The sequence below is a fragment of the Dermacentor albipictus genome, chromosome 1, assembly GCF_038994185.2.
Source record: "Dermacentor albipictus isolate Rhodes 1998 colony chromosome 1, USDA_Dalb.pri_finalv2, whole genome shotgun sequence".
NCBI classification, from domain to species: domain Eukaryota; kingdom Metazoa; phylum Arthropoda; class Arachnida; order Ixodida; family Ixodidae; genus Dermacentor; species Dermacentor albipictus.
In genome coordinates, this window is record NC_091821.1 from 488,323,704 (window position 1) to 488,341,536 (window position 17,833).

The window sequence follows — 17,833 nt, forward strand, 5'->3', positions numbered from 1 at the left end:
AGGTTCTTAAATCCTCACCGATGCTCGCAATATCACGCATGCAGTGCTCCTGTTTTGTGCAAATTGTTTTTGCTGGCCGGAACAGCGTAGCAAGAGCAGACCTTTTGTGTGAAAGCAGATGTATCGAGTTAAAATTAAATTAGGGGGTTTACGTGCCAAAACCACTTTCTGATTATGAGGCACGCCGTAGTGGGACTCCGGAAATTTTGACCACCTGGGGTTCTTTAACGTGCACCTAAATCTAAGTACACTGGTGTTTTTGCCCCCATCGAAATGCGGCCGCCGTGGTCGGGATTCGATCCCGCGACCTTGTGCTCAGCAGGCCAACACCATAGCCACTGAGCAACAATGGCGGGTCTGTACCGATTTAAAATGCAAGTACCGGCCTGTATGTGTGGGCTTCCTACAGACGTAGAAAGAAAGGCCAAAATCACCGCGCTTGACAATAACATCAAGAAACGGTATAGACAACTGTATGCTTCTTGCTCGGCAGTAAACTGTATCGCCTGTTCCACGCTGTTAATACGAGCAGTGAAGGTAGCGAGATCATCCTTGCGAATTATGCAGATGCAATAATCTACATATCCCAGGAAAAGCCTTTGGAGAAGGGGCAAAAGATGCAAACACCCGATGTTCGACGTCCTCCGTGACCAGATTCGCAGCAGAAACCGATATAGATGCTTCCATAGCCATAGCATGCGTCTGCAGAAAAAAATTCTGTTGGAAGACGAAGAATGTACTTGAGAAAAAAAACCTAAGGAGACGAGACAGGTCTGAAACGTCAATCGGAGACCTATCGGGCAGCGACCCGTCAACTTCGAGGGCAGCAGTGCAAACCTTTACAGACAGTTCTACTGGAACGCTTGTGAATAGTGACTTAACGTCAAATGAAACCATGACGTCATCATGAGCAGGAACAACTTGCCGTATCTTTTCAATAAAGTCGCCAGAATTGCGTACGTGAAGGCCGCTTTTTCCAACGAGTTGCGAAGTGATCCGGTGTAAAAAACCGGAAAGATTGTACAGAGGTGAACGAGCGTAGTCGACAATGGGCCGCATAGGAACACCTTCCTTGTGTATCTTTAGTAGGTCATAAAGTGCTGTAGCTGATCAGTTGTGGCAAAAGTAGTCGGTAATAGAGTGATTTATGTTGGGGCGGTACCAAATGGAAGACTTCAGCTAGAAGATTTTGGAAGTCCCTTTGCAGTTTTCCTGTGGGATCACGCATCAGGCGACTATTAGTATTGGCACGAATAACCAGTGCCAGCATCTTTTTACAGTAGTCACCACTACTAAGCAAAACAGTTACGTTTCCTTTGCCATCCGGAAGAATGGCGATGTCAAAATTGCTTCGAAGCCGGTCGATACCCTCATGTTCCTCTAGCGACAGCGCGGAGTTTGAAGAAGGGTTTTGAAACATGGAAAGTACGGTAATAACAAGCGTGCGAGCTTCGTCACGTCTAGTGGCGTCGACTTGGCTTAGCAGCCTTTTCAACAGCCCAAATCCGCTACTTCGTATCTCGTGAGGGCCCTGGGCTCAAGTTTAGACAAAGGCTCAGGACCGAGATTTCCGCTTTGTGAGGTTTATAGGAAGAAAGAATGTGTACAGCCTCTCTGTGTTAACTTCGGGACGTACCGTTTCAGGATGGCAGCAGCCTTTCCAGCTTGGCATGGTGCATGTCGCCGTTATTTCGTGTTCTAACGCTCGCTTTAAAGTTAGCGTGTAGCTATATTGAAGCAAATTTGGCAGTGTCAAGAATGGCGAGTTGCGCAACAAGATTGCCACCTTGCCACCCGATTACGACAAGGGGTGCAAGACGCGCACCTCTCCCTCTCCGTCGCTGCAGCTGGGAGGCGTTCAAAGAAGCGGCCTTTGCGTTGGAATCCGCCGCCTTCCTCCAGCCCCTTCGACATTGTGACGGGACTAGTTCGGCGTGTGTGAACAATGCTTCCGGAGTTCCCCAACGCGGAGCTGATTTGACACGCCTGGACAAGCTGCCGTGGGGACGACGTTTTTTCGTGCGTCTCACGCTTCGGAGTGGCGCAGAACAACGAGCGACCCTCGATCGACTCCGATAGTTCCCGGAACGGCACCCCGCGCGGTTGCCTCTGTGTACAGAGCGCGGTTGCCTTTGTGTACGTAAACTGGTCTGCAGAGCAGCTGCGAGTTGGTGATGTGTAAACGAACAGTCGCCGCGTCATAGGACCGGCGGATCGAGTGTATAAAAACTGTGGTTGTGCGAATGCTGAGGACACACTTCTCTTGAGCAGTCATGTTAGACTGAGTCACTTCTCTCATGCAGTCCTGTTGGACTAATACTCTTTTTCTCAAGCAGTCATGTTAGACTGATTTAATTTCTGTAAATAAACCCTTTTCCTCGTTCCCGATGAGAAGCAGTTCTTCACTTCATCAACGATCTCAGCGTAAATAAGTTGGACGACGGCATGGGCCAGCTACCTCCGAATTCATGCCGTACTCCAATCTTGGCAAAGGACCACGGACGATGGGATTGAGCCCCCAATCCTGACAACTGGCTGACAGCGGTGGGATGGACTTTGCGACATGGTGCTGTATCTGCGGTGAGTGCTTGGTTTTTGCTTTGACTCTCTAGGCTTCATTTTGTGGTCGTTCTGTTTAGAACAGTAGGGAAGCTAGATTGTTGTGTGTTAGCTAGGTTGTGTCTTCCTAGCTAGATTTAGAGAGCAGAATCAAGGCAGTAAAGCAGCAGTCATGGAGTTAAGGACACTGCTGAGAGACGAGTTGTTGATTGTTGGTGAGGAACTGGGCCTAGATGTACGCAAGGAAATGCTCAAATCGGAATTATTGGAGCTAATTTCCAATCAGGCCAGTGAGCAAGATATTGAAATGGGCTTGGAACTTCTCAAAAAGAGAGAGAAACGGGAAAAAGAAAGAGAAGAACGAGACAGAGAAAAACGAGAGAGAGAGGAACGCGATAAAGATCGCGAGTTAAGAAAAATGCAACTTGAACTTGAAAACAGACGTTTGGAGTTGTCTCAAGGAAGTGAAGGCGCTCTGGGTCGATCAAGTGAGGCAGAATCGTACCGCATGGACAGGCTATTAAAGCCATTTGAGGTCGGGACCGACATAGGCTTGTTCCTAAGCAATTTTGAAAGGACTTGCGAAAAGATGAACTTCGGTCCGAGTACATGGCCACAGCGGTTGCTGTCTATGTTGCCGTGTGAGGCGGCGGAAGTAATCGCCAGATTGAGTGTGCAGGATGCATATGATTATGCGAAAGTTAAGGCTAGTCTCCTGAAGAAATACCGCCTTTCAGCCGAAGCTTTTCGGCAAAGGTTTAGGAGCACAGGCAAGAAAGATAGCGAGGGCTATCCGGAGTTTGCGTATAGCTTAAAGGCCAACCTAGTCGAGTGGCTTAAAAGCGCGGAAGCGTACGACAGCAGAGACATGATCATTGAATGCATGTGTCTAGAGCAGTTTTACAAAACCATCCCCCAAGCTGTGACACTGTGGGTGCAAGACAGAGGTAATGTAAACACTGTGGAAAGGGCGGCTGAATTAGCCGAAGAGTACGCAACCCGTAGAAAATTGAACGCCGAGGAGGGAAACTGGGACGGTCGAAATGGACCGCGGAAACCATTTCCGTTCAAAAAGGGTGCGCAAACAAGACGATCCGAGCCTGTAGACATGGCGGAAAAGCCCGCAGAAAAGAGCGAGGAGAAACTTAACGGAGAAACCGCACAAAAAGAACAGAAAAGAAAATTCGAATCTGTTAGACCAATTCGCTGTTACAAATGCCACAAACTGGGACATATAGCTGTAAACTGCGAGAAGTCTAGCGTAGTTTTTTCCTACGTGGAGGAAAAGGATGAGAATATGGAACTTTTAAGTCCATATCTCCACGACCTGCAAGTTAATGGAAAACCATGCCGAGTGCTAAGAGACAGTGCCGCCACGCTGGACATTGTCCATCCGTCTTACGTGATGGTAGATGACTTCACCGGAGAAGTAGCGTGGATAAAACAGGTTGTAGAAGAACACAGCGTGTGTCTGCCCATGGCCAAAGTCAAAATCAGTGGACCATTCGGGGAACTAGAGACTGAGGCTTCAGTTTCCAAATTTTTGTCACTGCAGTATCCCTACATCTTTTCGAATCGTTCGAATCAGTTACTGCGTGACAGAGGGCTCAAACTGGGAGAGGGCATAGTACAGGCATTGACCCGAGGCCAAGCTCGTAAGATCGCGGCGCTTTCGGCTGAAAATGCTCAAGCTCCTCCAGCGGAAGCAGAAAAGGGCATAACTTCAATACCCGAATCCGAGCTAGGCCCGAGGGACAAAAGAACAGTTGAGGAGAGCCTGCCAGCTGACCAGCTCAATGAGAGCGTAGCACTAGAGTGTCAGAGTTCTAGCCTGCAGGAAGAGCAAGCAGACGCGCTCACAAGCGAGACAGGGTCGTTATTATCACCGGCCTCAAAGAACTTCGATCAACTCTTACGCGTGGATAGAGAGTCACTGGCAGCTGAGCAAAAGAATGATGAGAGCTTAGCTAAATTACGTGACACAGCTAAAGAAGGCATTGCTAGGCGCAACGTAACGATACATGAGAAAGGAGGATTGTTGTATCGGCATTACAGAGATCGAAAGGGTAAGATTTTAGATCAGTTAGTCATACCTACTAAGTATAGGGAGGACCTTTTGAGTCTTTGTCATGGAAATGGGTGGTCCGGCCACCTAGGCATAAACAAATCAAAGGAAAGATTGCTTATGGAATACTACTGGCCTGGCTGTTTCAAAGATGTAGAAAACTTTGTAAGATCATGCGACGCCTGCCAGCGTTCTGGTAAACCAGGAGAGACTTGGAAAGCTCCACTGAAGGTAGTGCCCTTAATAACAGAGCCTTTCAGACGACTTGTAATAGACACGGTAGGGCCTCTTCCAAAAACAAAATCAGGCTACAGGTACTTGTTTACCATGCTGTGTCCGGCCACCAAGTTTCCAGAAGCAATCCCTTTGAAAGAGCTCAGCTCCACCGAAGTAGTAGACGCGCTTTTGACAGTGTTTGCACGAGTTGGGTTTCCAGCCGAAATTCAGGCAGATCAAGGGTCAGTATTCACGAGCGCACTGACTTCCACATTCTTGCAAAAGTGCGGGGTAAAGTTAATACACAGTTCTGTCTATCACCCTCAGTCAAACAGTGTAGAGAGGTGGCATTCGGTGCTTAAGCGAGTTTTGCGTGCGCTCTGTTACGAGCACAAGGAGGACTGGGAGAACTGTCTGCCGGCAACTTTGTTTGCTTTGCGAACGGTTCCACATGAGGCGACAGGGTTCTCACCAGCAGAACTAGTGTATGGGAGGACACTCCGGTCTCCACTGAGAATGTTAAGAGAGATGTGGGAGGAAAGAGGGGAGAGTCCAACCGTGGTTGAATACGTGCTAAATTTACTGGAGCGGCTAAGCGCAACCCAAGAACTAGTCGGAAAGAACATGGCACTAGCTCAAAAGAACGCCAAATTCTATTACGACAAGAATGCGAGGCTTCGTACGTTTAACGCCGGAGACCAGGTAATGATCCTCAAACCTTCAAGAAAGAACAAGCTTGAAGTTCACTGGGAAGGGCCCGTTAAAGTGTTGCACAAACTTTCAGATACCAACTATGCTTTGAGAATGCCCGGTCGCAGGAAGGAAGTGAGGATATATCACTGTAATTTGATGAAGCCGTATGTAGAGCGGAGCGGAGTCGTTAACTATACCGTCAAAGAGCCGGATGGCATTGGTACCAAGTTTAAGGAGTATAGGGCCACCTCCAACTCTGAAATCGGCCTAGAAGAAGTAGTAGAACACTCGGTAAGCTCGCATGCTCTAAGACCCGAGCAGCTAGATGAGCTAAAAGGGGTGTTAGGGGAATATATCGACAGATTTAGCGATCGGCCGGGTAGAACCGAACTGATAACGCATGAAATTGAGCTGATCTCTACCGAACCAGTAAGATCAAAACCTTACAGGGTGTCTCCAAGACAGAGAGAGATTATGGAGGCAGATATACAGCGCATGCTAGAGTTGGGAGTTATTGAGCCCGCTGAGAGTGACTACACGTCACCGCTAATACTCGTAGAAACCCCTAACAAGGACCCTCGTCCGTGTGTTGACTACAGGAAGTTAAATGCGATCACTAGGGATCAGCTGTACCCGATACCCAACATTGAGGAACGAATTGAAAGAGTTAGCGCTACTAAATACATTTCAACTATAGATCTCGTGCGGGGGTACTGGCAAGTTCCCCTTTCAGAAAGTGCCAGCCGCTATGCCGCATTCATCTCGCCTGTAGGCACTTTTCGCCCTCTCGCACTCAGCTTCGGGCTGAAGAACGCGCCGTTTAGCTTCTCTAAGTTAATGGATATTGTCCTAAAGGACTTGCAGGAGTTCGCCTTACCTTATCTTGATGATGTGGCCATTTTTTCCGACAGCTGGGAACAACACGTATCGCACCTCAAACAGGTGTTCTCACGGTTGAGGGAAGCCGGCTTAACGATGAAAGCGGAAAAGTGTAGGTTTGGTTGTTCGCAGGTTACTTATCTGGGCCATGTTGTCGGTCAGGGCATGAGACGGCCGGCTGAGCTGAAAATAGCTACGATTGGAGAATTTTCTCAGCCGCGCACGAAAACGGACCTTCGTTCATTTTTGGGACTTGTGGGGTACTATCAACGGTACATTCCGAATTACTCGCAATTGGCAAGTCCATTAACAGACGCCCTCCGAAAGGGAGCACCGAGTAACGTACACTGGGATAAGGACAAGGAGAACGCTTTCCAAAGTTTGAAAACGCTATTGGTTTCTCGCCCTGTGCTTCGCGCGCCAGACTACACAAAGGAATTCATAGTTCAATGCGACGCAAGCGACAGAGGTATGGGCGTGGTACTTAGTCAGGTCGGCGACGATAACGAGGAGCATCCTATCCTCTACGCCAGCCGTAAACTAAATGTAAGAGAGGAAGCCTACAGCGCTTCAGAGAAGGAATGCGCTTGTTTGGTTTGGGCCGCCCAGAAGTTGTCGTGTTACTTGTACGGAGCGAAGTTCATCTTCGAGACCGACCACTGTCCTCTGACGTGGCTCAATCAAATGTCACACAAAAACGGCCGCTTGCTCCGATGGAGCCTCACTCTCCAAGAGTACAACTTCTCCGTTAGATATAAGAAGGGAAAGTTGCATAGCAATGCGGATGGTTTGAGCAGGCTAATTTGAATTCTGCGTTTGAGGGTCCCGCCTAAATTTTGGGGTTACTAGTGTTAGCTTTTCTTTAGGCGAAGAAAATCCCCTCTCATTTAGCAGAAGTCCCTCCATGATTGCTGAATTGGTCAGCAGGAATTTTCTTCAGAAATTGGCATAGTGAAATGTAGCATTTTTTTTTGTTTCTGCACTTATGTTGTTGTTGTTTTTTTTTTGAAGCCTAGCGTGTCTAAAGTGAGAGCCAATGCACGTCATCTCGGCGCAGAGCCGTGTTGTGGGGTTCATTTTGCAGTTGCCTGTCCTTGTTGGATGTTTTGGGGCGGTGACATCAATGCACAAGTGGTCGCTGCGAGCCAAGACATCAATCCCCCCCTGACCAGCAGCCGTTCTCTTCCTGCCTAGCGGTTGTCAGCGCTAGACAGTCGAGACTTTCCGGCCCATGGAGGCGCTGTCAAGAATGGCGAGTTGCGCAACAAGATTGCCACCTTGCCACCCGATTACGACAAGGGGTGCAAGACGCGCACCTCTCCCTCTCCGTCGCTGCAGCTGGGAGGCGTTCAAAGAAGCGGCCTTTGCGTTGGAATCCGCCGCCTTCCTCCAGCCCCTTCGACATTGTGACGGGACTAGTTCGGCGTGTGTGAACAATGCTTCCGGAGTTCCCCAACGCGGAGCTGATTTGACACGCCTGGACAAGCTGCCGTGGGGACGACGTTTTTTCGTGCGTCTCACGCTTCGGAGTGGCGCAGAACAACGAGCGACCCTCGATCGACTCCGATAGTTCCCGGAACGGCACCCCGCGCGGTTGCCTCTGTGTACAAAGCGCGGTTGCCTTTGTGTACGTAAACTGGTCTGCAGAGCAGCTGCGAGTTGGTGATGTGTAAACGAACAGTCGCCGCGTCGTAGGACCGGCGGATCGAGTGTATAAAAACTGTGGTTGTGCGAATGCTGAGGACACACTTCTCTTGAGCAGTCATGTTAGACTGAGTCACTTCTCTCATGCAGTCCTGTTGGACTAATACTCTTTTTCTCAAGCAGTCATGTTAGACTGATTTAATTTCTGTAAATAAACCCTTTTCCTCGTTCTCGATGAGAAGCAGTTCTTCACTTCATCAACGATCTCAGCGTAAATAAGTTGGACGACGGCATGGGCCAGCTACCTCCGAATTCATGCCGTACTCCAATCTTGGCAAAGGACCACGGACGATGGGATTGAGCCCCCAATCCTGACAGCAGGCACAGGAACTCTAAACGGCAACGGGCATAGAAGGTATCATTTTCCAGCATACGGACCTTAGCCTTCCGCTCAATTATTCTTGCTTGTAGTAGTAGTCGTTTAGCCCTTGAAATCCCGCAGCTTTTTCGCGTTTATTCAACATGTATTTTTCCGGCCAGACGAGCTGTCGTCAAACTTTCAATTTGAGCTCTTGCAGTTTACACGGAACATGACGCGAACGGTAGGAATGCGCCTGAGGTGTCCATATAATTGCTATCGCAATAATATTGCTACACGGGTGTGGTATTTGCTTGTTTGAACGAGGCCCGTGGGCGCCATCCCTCGAGGAAAGAGGAGGAAGAACAAACTGGGCTCATGGTGTGAATCTAACCGGTCAGCGCTGCAGCCACTGTTGTAAATATAACGTGTAAATAGTTGCTCGTCTTGCTGACTTGTCTTTCGCGTAACATATAATAAGGGTATCAGAGTCCCGTGGCCCATCACTTTCCGCAAAAGAAGTAACGAAATCAAACTTTCACCATGAGACAATTCGCTACGCCGCAACAATGTATTTCTTTCTTTCGTGGGGCGGGGCACCGAAGTGGAAAAAAACGCAAAGGAAAGCATATTGGCCACAATCGAATGCCTACTTTGGGCACCTAATGTTGGTACCGAAGGAATATCGAAGAAAACATGAGACGATTGGTCCGCCGAGAACCATGCGTATAGTATGCTCAGTATCCTACATCGGCGATACAAAAGACTTTCCGGAAAGGTTGCAATAACATCAAAGTGAAGGTGATGCCCTCAAGCGACGGCGTTGCAATCCATCGAGTCCCCACAGTGATGGTGGCGAGCTTCCTTTGTTTCTTTTAAAGCGAAAGCTTTACTGGCCGCGAACTTGCGATTTCGCCGTGGCCGTGCTCCGAGGAGGCACATGACGTCACACCGCGTTCCTCGTCGTTGCGCTCGCCTCCGCTCGCTTCGCCAACTGCGTCGCATGACTGATAACATGTCGGAGGATTGAAAAGGAGAGCTCGCGTGCGCCGCAACCACAGTTTAGGCGGCAGTATGGACGGCGACAATTCTGATAACCAGGATGAGGCCTGGAATGGACATCGGAACGAGATGAAGAGGAAACGAATCGCCCAGGAAACAGACGAACAGCGCGCCGAACGACTGGCTAAACAGCGTAATATAGCTAGACAACCAGACTAACCTTGACTTGCAATCAAGGTTAACCAAGGCTAACCATGCTCTGCCTTAGCTTTCGCTACGTATATCCTGGCATAGCCGAGCTAAGCCATTGCCATTTTTTTCTTGTCTGCTAGCCAGAAGGCGTCCAAAACACTGGCAGTTAAAAATGCACTTGGCCAGAGAAAAACGAGCGTGCACCACAGTGCGCCCCGCGGTGGTCGGGGCGACACGAGAAAAACGCACGCGCTCTGGCTGGCTCTCGCAGCCCGCGAGTAGCGAGAACAAGAAAATTGAAGAGGCTGAATATGTCCTCGCGAATAAAAGTCAAAGTAGATAATATAAATAAGAACGTAGTTAGCTTTGCTGGCTTTACTGTCTTGACATCGATGCTTTGGCGCAGGTAAAAAAATTTTTGATATTCTTATCTGTGACATGTCGGCGCAAATGAACCACGACAATGCTTCGTCTCATAGGACCTGGCTGCGTGCTTTGTCAACTTGTATGATAGTGTGTTGACTTGGCTTGTCTCGTTGTAGGGTCCGATGGATGACAGAAAAGTCAATGCACCTTTGGTATCAAATGCTTATAAGAACATTAAACCCACAAAGTTCCGGAATTGAAAATCTAAAGTACTACTTTTGAAAAGTCAATGCACCTTTCGATTCGAACGTTTATGAGATCTTGATGCCTATAAAGTTTCGGCATTAAAATCTGAGCACTCTGTAGATTCCGTAGCCTCCGCGAAATGCCACAACGAGCCCGCTCGCCATCAAAACGCCCTTGAAACTTTGTGCTCGGATGGGGTCCCTTGCGTTACGTGACTTCAGGTGCATGGGAGGTGCCATGAAATCCAACCCGAGTTACCAATATTCGCGCCAAAATGTTTTTCGGGCACAAAAGAAGACAGTCTAGACAAAATCCAGAATTATTTCCGGCGCCGGGGTTGTTTCGGTCGGTGGTGCATGACAGCACGAAAAAACTTCGAGAGGGAGGGGCTGAAGCCCCATAAGACACCCCCCCCCCCCGGCTACGCCCCTGGTTTGCAGGGCTGCCCACTGGCAAGCAGGACATGCAAGACTCACCCCTGTTAGCTAGACGTTCGTGATCCTACATTTAGTGAGACCGGTATGACTCTCCGAACATACTTGAAGGAAAAAGCCAGTCAAAAATACAAAGGGCAGGAGGAGAGATTCACACCACAACGACTGGGCTATTAACTGAGCTTTATTAGAATCGGTGTAGTCCCAGCAACGCCAGCAGAGCATGCGCAACCGCATCATCGCTAATCACAGAGCATGAAAATACAAGAATCGCTTCTATCGTGAGGTGTGAACCTCTCCTCCTGTTCTTTGTGTTTTTTGACTGGTTTTTTCCTTCAAGTATATACCAACTGGCCCAGATTTCAACCCCTCTCCGAACATCTTGTTTTTCCTTTCTGCTTCACAAAGCACTGAATGAATATCACAAGGAGTACATGCAGTGTAATAATAATAATATATGGGGTTTTACGTGCCAAAACCACTTTCTGATTATGAGGCACGCCGTAGTGGGGGACTCCGGAAATTTTGACCACCTGGGGTTCTTTAACGTGCACCTAAATCTAAGTACACGGGTGTTTTCGCATTTCGCCCCCATCGAAAGGCGGCCGCCGTGGCCGGGATTCGATCCCGCGACCTCGTGCTCAGCAGCCTAACACCATAGCCACTGAGCAAACACGGCGGGTATACATGCAGTGTAATGCGGATGCCCGTGAAGCAAAAGTAGGTCACCCCGCGGTCTATGTGCACGAACCTAGAAGGCACTGCGCGTCTTGATCAACGCTGGCATTATAACACACAGCACAGCGCGACACCCAAAGACAAGCGTTTGTGTGCCTGAGCGTTCATGCGATGCAAGTACTATTCGTTCACTTGGGCGAAGAGGCCACTTCGCAGTAGGCGAAATGCTCGTCTCGAAGGTGTGTGATACCCGGCTCAATACCAGGCCAGACATCATTTCTTACGTCATGTTGTGTATTGCCGAAACCAAGGCGTGTCGAATGAGGTAAAGAATGCACAAACATGGTCAGTTCCACCAGTTCTGCACTTCATGCATTGCACTGAAACTTCCTAAGCCTCAGTTATTTTTCTTTCCTTATGCCTAATCACGGAAGCACTATTAAAACACACAAAGGCAAATGGATTGTAATCTATGCCAGATCCCTTCACTGTACTTCTATGTTAACCAAATTGAACATCTCGGTGCCTTAAAGCCACGCCCCACCATGCCAGCTCCTCTAAGGGAACCACAGATCCGCGAGCCTTTGTCACCATACACAGCTTGAGAGTAGTGGCCAGTTTGCGTTGTGTGGCTGTGAGCGAGAGCTGAAACACCGACGGGCGTATGAATTCAATTGAGCACTCTGTAATTTCACTAATGTGAGTGGGCCTTCCATTGGTTCTGGACTCTCGTAACTGCGGCGTGCCTGCCAGACCTTAAGAGAGTGTTTGCACTCATCCCTGCTTGACGGCGTATTCACTCATTGTATCTAGTTAAGTAAAAGTTATATGAAGGCTAGTAGATTATTTACCATAAAAATTAACTCGCGCAGTGAACAATATAGCAGTGACATAGCCAGAGCGTGACACAACAGCTGCCAGCCCTTCCTCCTGCCGAAATGCGGCTTGCAGACACCCCTTCTTCTATACCCATCCCTCCACCTGACCCTCCACGGTCAAGTACGGGCCCCACGCAGAAAACAATTTCTGGCTACGCCACTGCAGTATAGTCTTAGGAAGACAATTAGCAGGGAAACGTGGTCATAAGCGCAAGATGGCGCACAGCTCCTATGCGTGTGACCATCTTTCCGAGTCTCGTACCTTGTTCGAGCTGTGCTGTGCTTTGCTTGTTCGAGCACAGACACTGGATACTCGACTTTGTCGTCGAGTATCCAGTGTCTTTGGACACCTAAAGCCCATCAATTATGGGTACAGCATGGTGCAGGAGCGTACGCCTTTTTGCAGTGCCTTGAAAGGGGAATTGGTGCGGTGCCTCTCAGAGCCTGCCAGTATGTGCAGCCGTCCAGTAGAGCGGGCCGTGCTCGCCACTCGCTCCATCGCCGCCTTCCTGCGTTGGTACGGATGCCCGGACGCTGTCGAGCTGCTGCCCACAACGAGTCCTAGTGAGTGTGCTGTCGATATCTTTGTTAATGCGCTAGAAATCTTTGGGTACTTCACGCATTTGGCGAAGGCTATATATGTTTGGGCCTATCAATGTATGTTTGTATCTAACCGTTTTCCCGCCTACATAGGTCACTGGGTAGTGCGTGGTCGAATGGCGAACACGACGGGCTGCTGTACTGAAGGCACAGGGTTCGAAACCAACCACCTGACCAACTTGGGTAGCTGAGTATCTGGCAATGATTACACGCGTGCCGTAATTGAGCGAACATCTTTCACGCTGACATGGGTCACATGGGATGCAGGATTGAGTAGGTATCAGTTTTCAATAAAACTCTTCCACGCCGACTTGCATTAATGGGCACTTGCTAATCGTTCTTTGTTGGTCTTCAATGAACCTCTTCGATGCTAATTTGGGTCACTAGCTATGTGCCAGTAGGTGTGTGACGCTCTTCAATGAACGTCTTTCTCGCCAACTTGGGTAAGTTGGTATGTGGCACTGGGAATGTGCCGCTCTTCAATGAAAAAAAGGATTCCTTAAATTCATCCAATGCTGAGTGATATCGAGACCACGCCACAAGCGACTCGACGCTTCAGCAGGCTGCGCCACAAATGCACTTGGCATGTGCAGCATTCCAGTGATCATCGTTCACGCCAACGCTTTATTGAGCTGAGCCAGGAACGCACTGGGTTTGCAGCGCTGTTCAATCAACCTCTCACCAACTTGGATGACTGAATATGTGCCACTAAGCATGTGCCAAGCAAGGGAACAATCGGCGCTCCCAGGCAGTGCCATGCCGTACTACTCGTCTCGAAAGCCACGCGCGGAATTCCGGGCAGAACCACTAGATGGCGCAGTGTCCCAAAAAAGTTGACACAGCATTCACACAGAAACTGTGGGAGTTGAACAGTGCAAGCCCTTACAACCCTTATCGGTCGTTATAAATCTTATCGGACTTGATCCCACCGTTATCATCCCTTATAGGTTGCTATCAACCTTATCGCAATCGATTTGGTCTTTATCAACCCTTACGTGCCCTTATCAGCCTTATCAGAGTGATCTGGCCCTTATGAGCTCTTATCAGTCCTTATCAACCATTAACGGATTTATCCTACCCTTATCATCCCCTATCAGTGCTTATTAATATTTTCAGATTTTGCTCCAGCCATTGTAAGCTTATCACTCTTCAGCACCTTACATATCCGAGCCTAACTATTATCAACCGTGATGAGACCAATATAACCCTCCATCGCTCCTTACCATCCTTATCGACTGATTGACTGCTTATCTGTCTATGTTGCCCGAAGGGAAGCGCATAAGCCCTCAGATATCGGTTGCATTTCGGTCCGGGAAGAAACGCCCAACGGAAGGCGAATTCCGCGACCGCTGAGACGCATCGCGGATGTGTCGTGTTTGGCAATGAATTTTCGCAAGCTTTGAATTTTCCTTATGTCTACAATACTTCAAGTCGGCTCTACAAATGGTCCTAGAGATGGCTTTTATTCCACCATCACCAAATCATTCAACAAAGCCTTCATACAAACTGTTCTGCTCTTACATTTATGTCGTACCGTCGGTACAACACGTTCGGTGGTTCAGATATATTCGCCGCCTGCAGGCGTGGGTGTTTAGCCCAGTGGGTGAGACAATCAGCTTCTGAGCATGGGGTCGCTCGCCAATGTGAGCGCAGTGGTTGGTGTAAACGGTGAGAGCAAAGAGAGCGCGAGGAAGAAAGCGAAGGAGGAGGGCACACGAGGAGGAAAGCGGGGGAAGAGAGCGAGGAAGAAAGCGGAGTGCCGCAAGAGACCTGCTGCACGGCGCCAACCGGGCATGTGGCAAATGTTGCATGCGGCGACAGCGTCCACCGAACCATATATGGCAACGAGGCACTGGCGTACGCTTCGGACCCGATGAGCATGCGCTGCTTCGCCTGCACCGCTGCCACTAGAGAATGTGCTCCGCGCGAGCCACGCGTTCCCATGTTCACACGTACTTCCTAAACGATGAGCGACGCCACCCGTGGAAATGCTTCGTCTGCCGCTGCTGCTAAACGAGCTGTCCGAGCAGAGGCTCAGCGGTGAGGCCGAGAGGACCCAGTCTTTCACAATGAAATTATTTGCCACAATATGTCGGGAATTCAAAACACTCAAACAACCGCACTGAAAATTTGCCTTAAGGAGTATGGTAATCGTCTGTGAATTTTTTATTTCAAGATCATTTTGTTTTGTACATTTATTTCGCTATAGCGATTCGTCTTACGGGATGGATGGACGAGCGAGATTTCTAGCTAGGTTGGCATAGCAATGCTTGCGCATTCAAAATCGGCCAGATTTCTTGACTAATCGCCAGGCCTTCCTTCGGATTGAGGGCGAGGAATACGGCCCTTACATGATGGGAACACGGGGTACCCCTCAGGGAGCGGTGTTATCACCGCTCCTGTTCAACATAGCTATGATGCGCCTCCCAAGCCAACTGGCCCGGGTGGAAGGCATTCAACACGCGTTATATGCAGATGACATCACAATTTGGACCACTGAGGGGAGCCTGGGGGACATGGAGGCCCGCCTTCAGCAGGCCGCTTCCATAGTCGATGCGTATGCTATGGACTGTGGGCTCCAATGTGCTCCAGCGAAATCAGCGCTTCTGCATGTCAGAGTGAACCCAAAGGATAGGACAGCAATTCCCATCTCTCTGTCAGGAGGTCCTATTAGAGAGGTGGAGGAGCTCCGTATTCTGGGCCTTTTAATTCACCACAGCCTCAGGCCGGACTCCACCATTGTGAAACTCAAGAGAGTAGGCGAACAGGTAGGGCGCATGATCCGCCGCGTTTCCAACAAGCGGGGTGGTCTGCGGGGCAGGGACGCGCTTCGGCTCGTCTATGCCTTCGTGACTAGCCGGATCCTCTACGCCGTGCCATATCTCCGCACTACTAAGCAAGACGAGGCGCGAATAGACGCCATCATCCGCAAGGCAGCTAAGCGAGCCCTGGATCTCCCGGTGGCTACCTCTAATGACAAACTGAAGGCATTGGGGGTGCTAAACTCCTACCAGGAGCTGCGGGAGGCCCACCTCGTGAACCAATACACGCGGCTCATGCAGACGGCCCCTGGGCGCCGCCTGCTGAACCGCTTACACATCCAATACGACTGCACTCAAGAGGAGACGGAGCGTATCCCAGTACTGTGGCGCCATATGCTCTGGGTCTCCCCGCTCCCCCGTAACATGGACACCGACATGCACGAAAACAGACGACAAGCGCGGGCTCGGGATCTTGAGAGACAACACGGCTCCCCACCCGGTGTATATCATGTAGACGTAGCAGGGCCGTCGCCCACGGGATTTTACACGGCCGCTGTTGTTCACCGGGAAATGCACGTCGATGGACTCTCTTTTCGAGCCCCGAATTCAATGCGAGCCGAGGAAGTAGCGATAGCGCTTGCTGCCGCCCACGCCAATTCGAGAATCATCATTACGGACTCCCGAAAAGCATGTGATCACTACTTGGCTGGGGAGATCTCCCCCTTAGCTGCTTGCATTCTAAGACGGACTGCCACTGATCCAACACCGAAAAGAATCATTTGGGCTCCTGGCCATCAGGGCGTACGAGGTAATGAGGCCGCTGACGCGGCTGCCCGAGCGCTTATTTACCGGGTTCCTCATCCCAGCTCTTCTGGCTCGGAGACTAACCAGCCGCCGCTGCGATTCAGGGAAATAATAACGCATTATAGCGACAACCACCGCCTTTTCCCGGCCCCTGCCAAGGGGCTGATTTAGACGGAGGAGCGAACTTTAAGGCGCCTGCAGACAGGTACTCTGCTCTGTCCTGCAATCTTAAAGCATTACGATCCTAACACAGATGGGCGATGCCCGCACTGTGGGGAGACCTGTGATATCTTCCACATGGTGTGGGCATGTACTCAAAATCCCCACCTCCCCCCTTCCCCTACCCCTTCCAGAGAGGCATGGGAGACTGCCCTCCTCAACTGCTCCTCGCTTGAGTCCCAAAGGGCTCTGGTGAAACGGGCGAGAGACGGGGTATTGTCATGCGATGTCCTGGACTAGGGACGCCGACCATGTAGCGGGGCCACTCTGTGGCTCCCAAGCTCTCTGCCAGCAATTAAAAGTTTTCACCACCACCACCGGCGCGCTACGCATTTCGCAAGCCACGCGTAGGCTTCGTGGCGACGGCGTTAGATGGCGCCGCGTGTTCCTAAGGAAGCGTGAAATAGAGGTCCTCCGCTGCACAACACACCTCTCATAAAACTCGTTTCGACGTTGGCAGTAGGTTGTTTGGCTATATTTTATTAATGCGAAACATCGTAAGGCGGATTCATTCTGCTGAATTTTAAAGCGTAAACTGCTATGGGCTCATTCCTACGGCCATTTCGGGTGGCGAGACTGTCCGCCGCCACCTCGGCCGCCAGTTTCGGGTGTCCGTAGCAGCTGTCGCCAGGAATGAGAAAAAAAAGACTGAGTTCCCGCCAGGAATAAACACAGGCCCACTACGTGGGAGTCTGCTACTGTAACACTGAGCCATGCCAGCTGGCATGCAGCTGAAAAATGCCCTATAAACGGGTCCTAGCGCGGCCGGAGACATGCGATGTGGCATGCGCGCTGCGTTGCGACGACAGGTGCACGTTTTGCATTGCACTTAAATACACTTAAGGAGAGATATATAAGAATGGTAGAAAAATGTACATTGCGTATCTATTAAATCACGCTGGCTAGGCGGCTATATCCCCGTCGCGTTTCAAAGGGGATGCCAATAAATCATCGTCATCATTGACATTAGAGAGTTTTAGAATAGGGGCCCCAAACGTTTTGTGGCCCCAAAGAAATAGCGTCGAAGCCACTGCGCATGCGCGAGACGCAAACTGCGTTTCGGTTTTGCGTTGGGAACGCTATTTCACCGATTTATCGGGAGCTCAAATAGCGTTCCCAAAAGCTTTGCGTCAACAAACATGGCGGCACCCATCGAAGCGACGGCTCTAACCTAGCACCAAACTGGGTTCGATTCGCGGTAACGCGTGAAGTTCGCAAGTTAGGAGAAGTGACTGCAG

At 50.0% G+C, this 17,833-nt stretch overlaps 1 protein-coding gene and 1 pseudogene across 1 annotated transcript in view; both read left to right on the plus strand.

Moving 5' to 3' along the window:
• Nucleotides 1–17,833, plus strand: part of LOC135912787 (uncharacterized) — a 64,803-nt gene that overhangs the window by 23,094 nt on the left and 23,876 nt on the right. The window contains exon 5 of the mRNA XM_065445338.1: nucleotides 12,617–12,774. Coding sequence (XP_065301410.1) covers nucleotides 12,617–12,774 — 158 coding nt within the window. The remainder of the gene's footprint in view (nucleotides 1–12,616; nucleotides 12,775–17,833) is intronic.
• On the plus strand, nucleotides 15,165–16,835 carry LOC135911776 (uncharacterized; annotated as a pseudogene).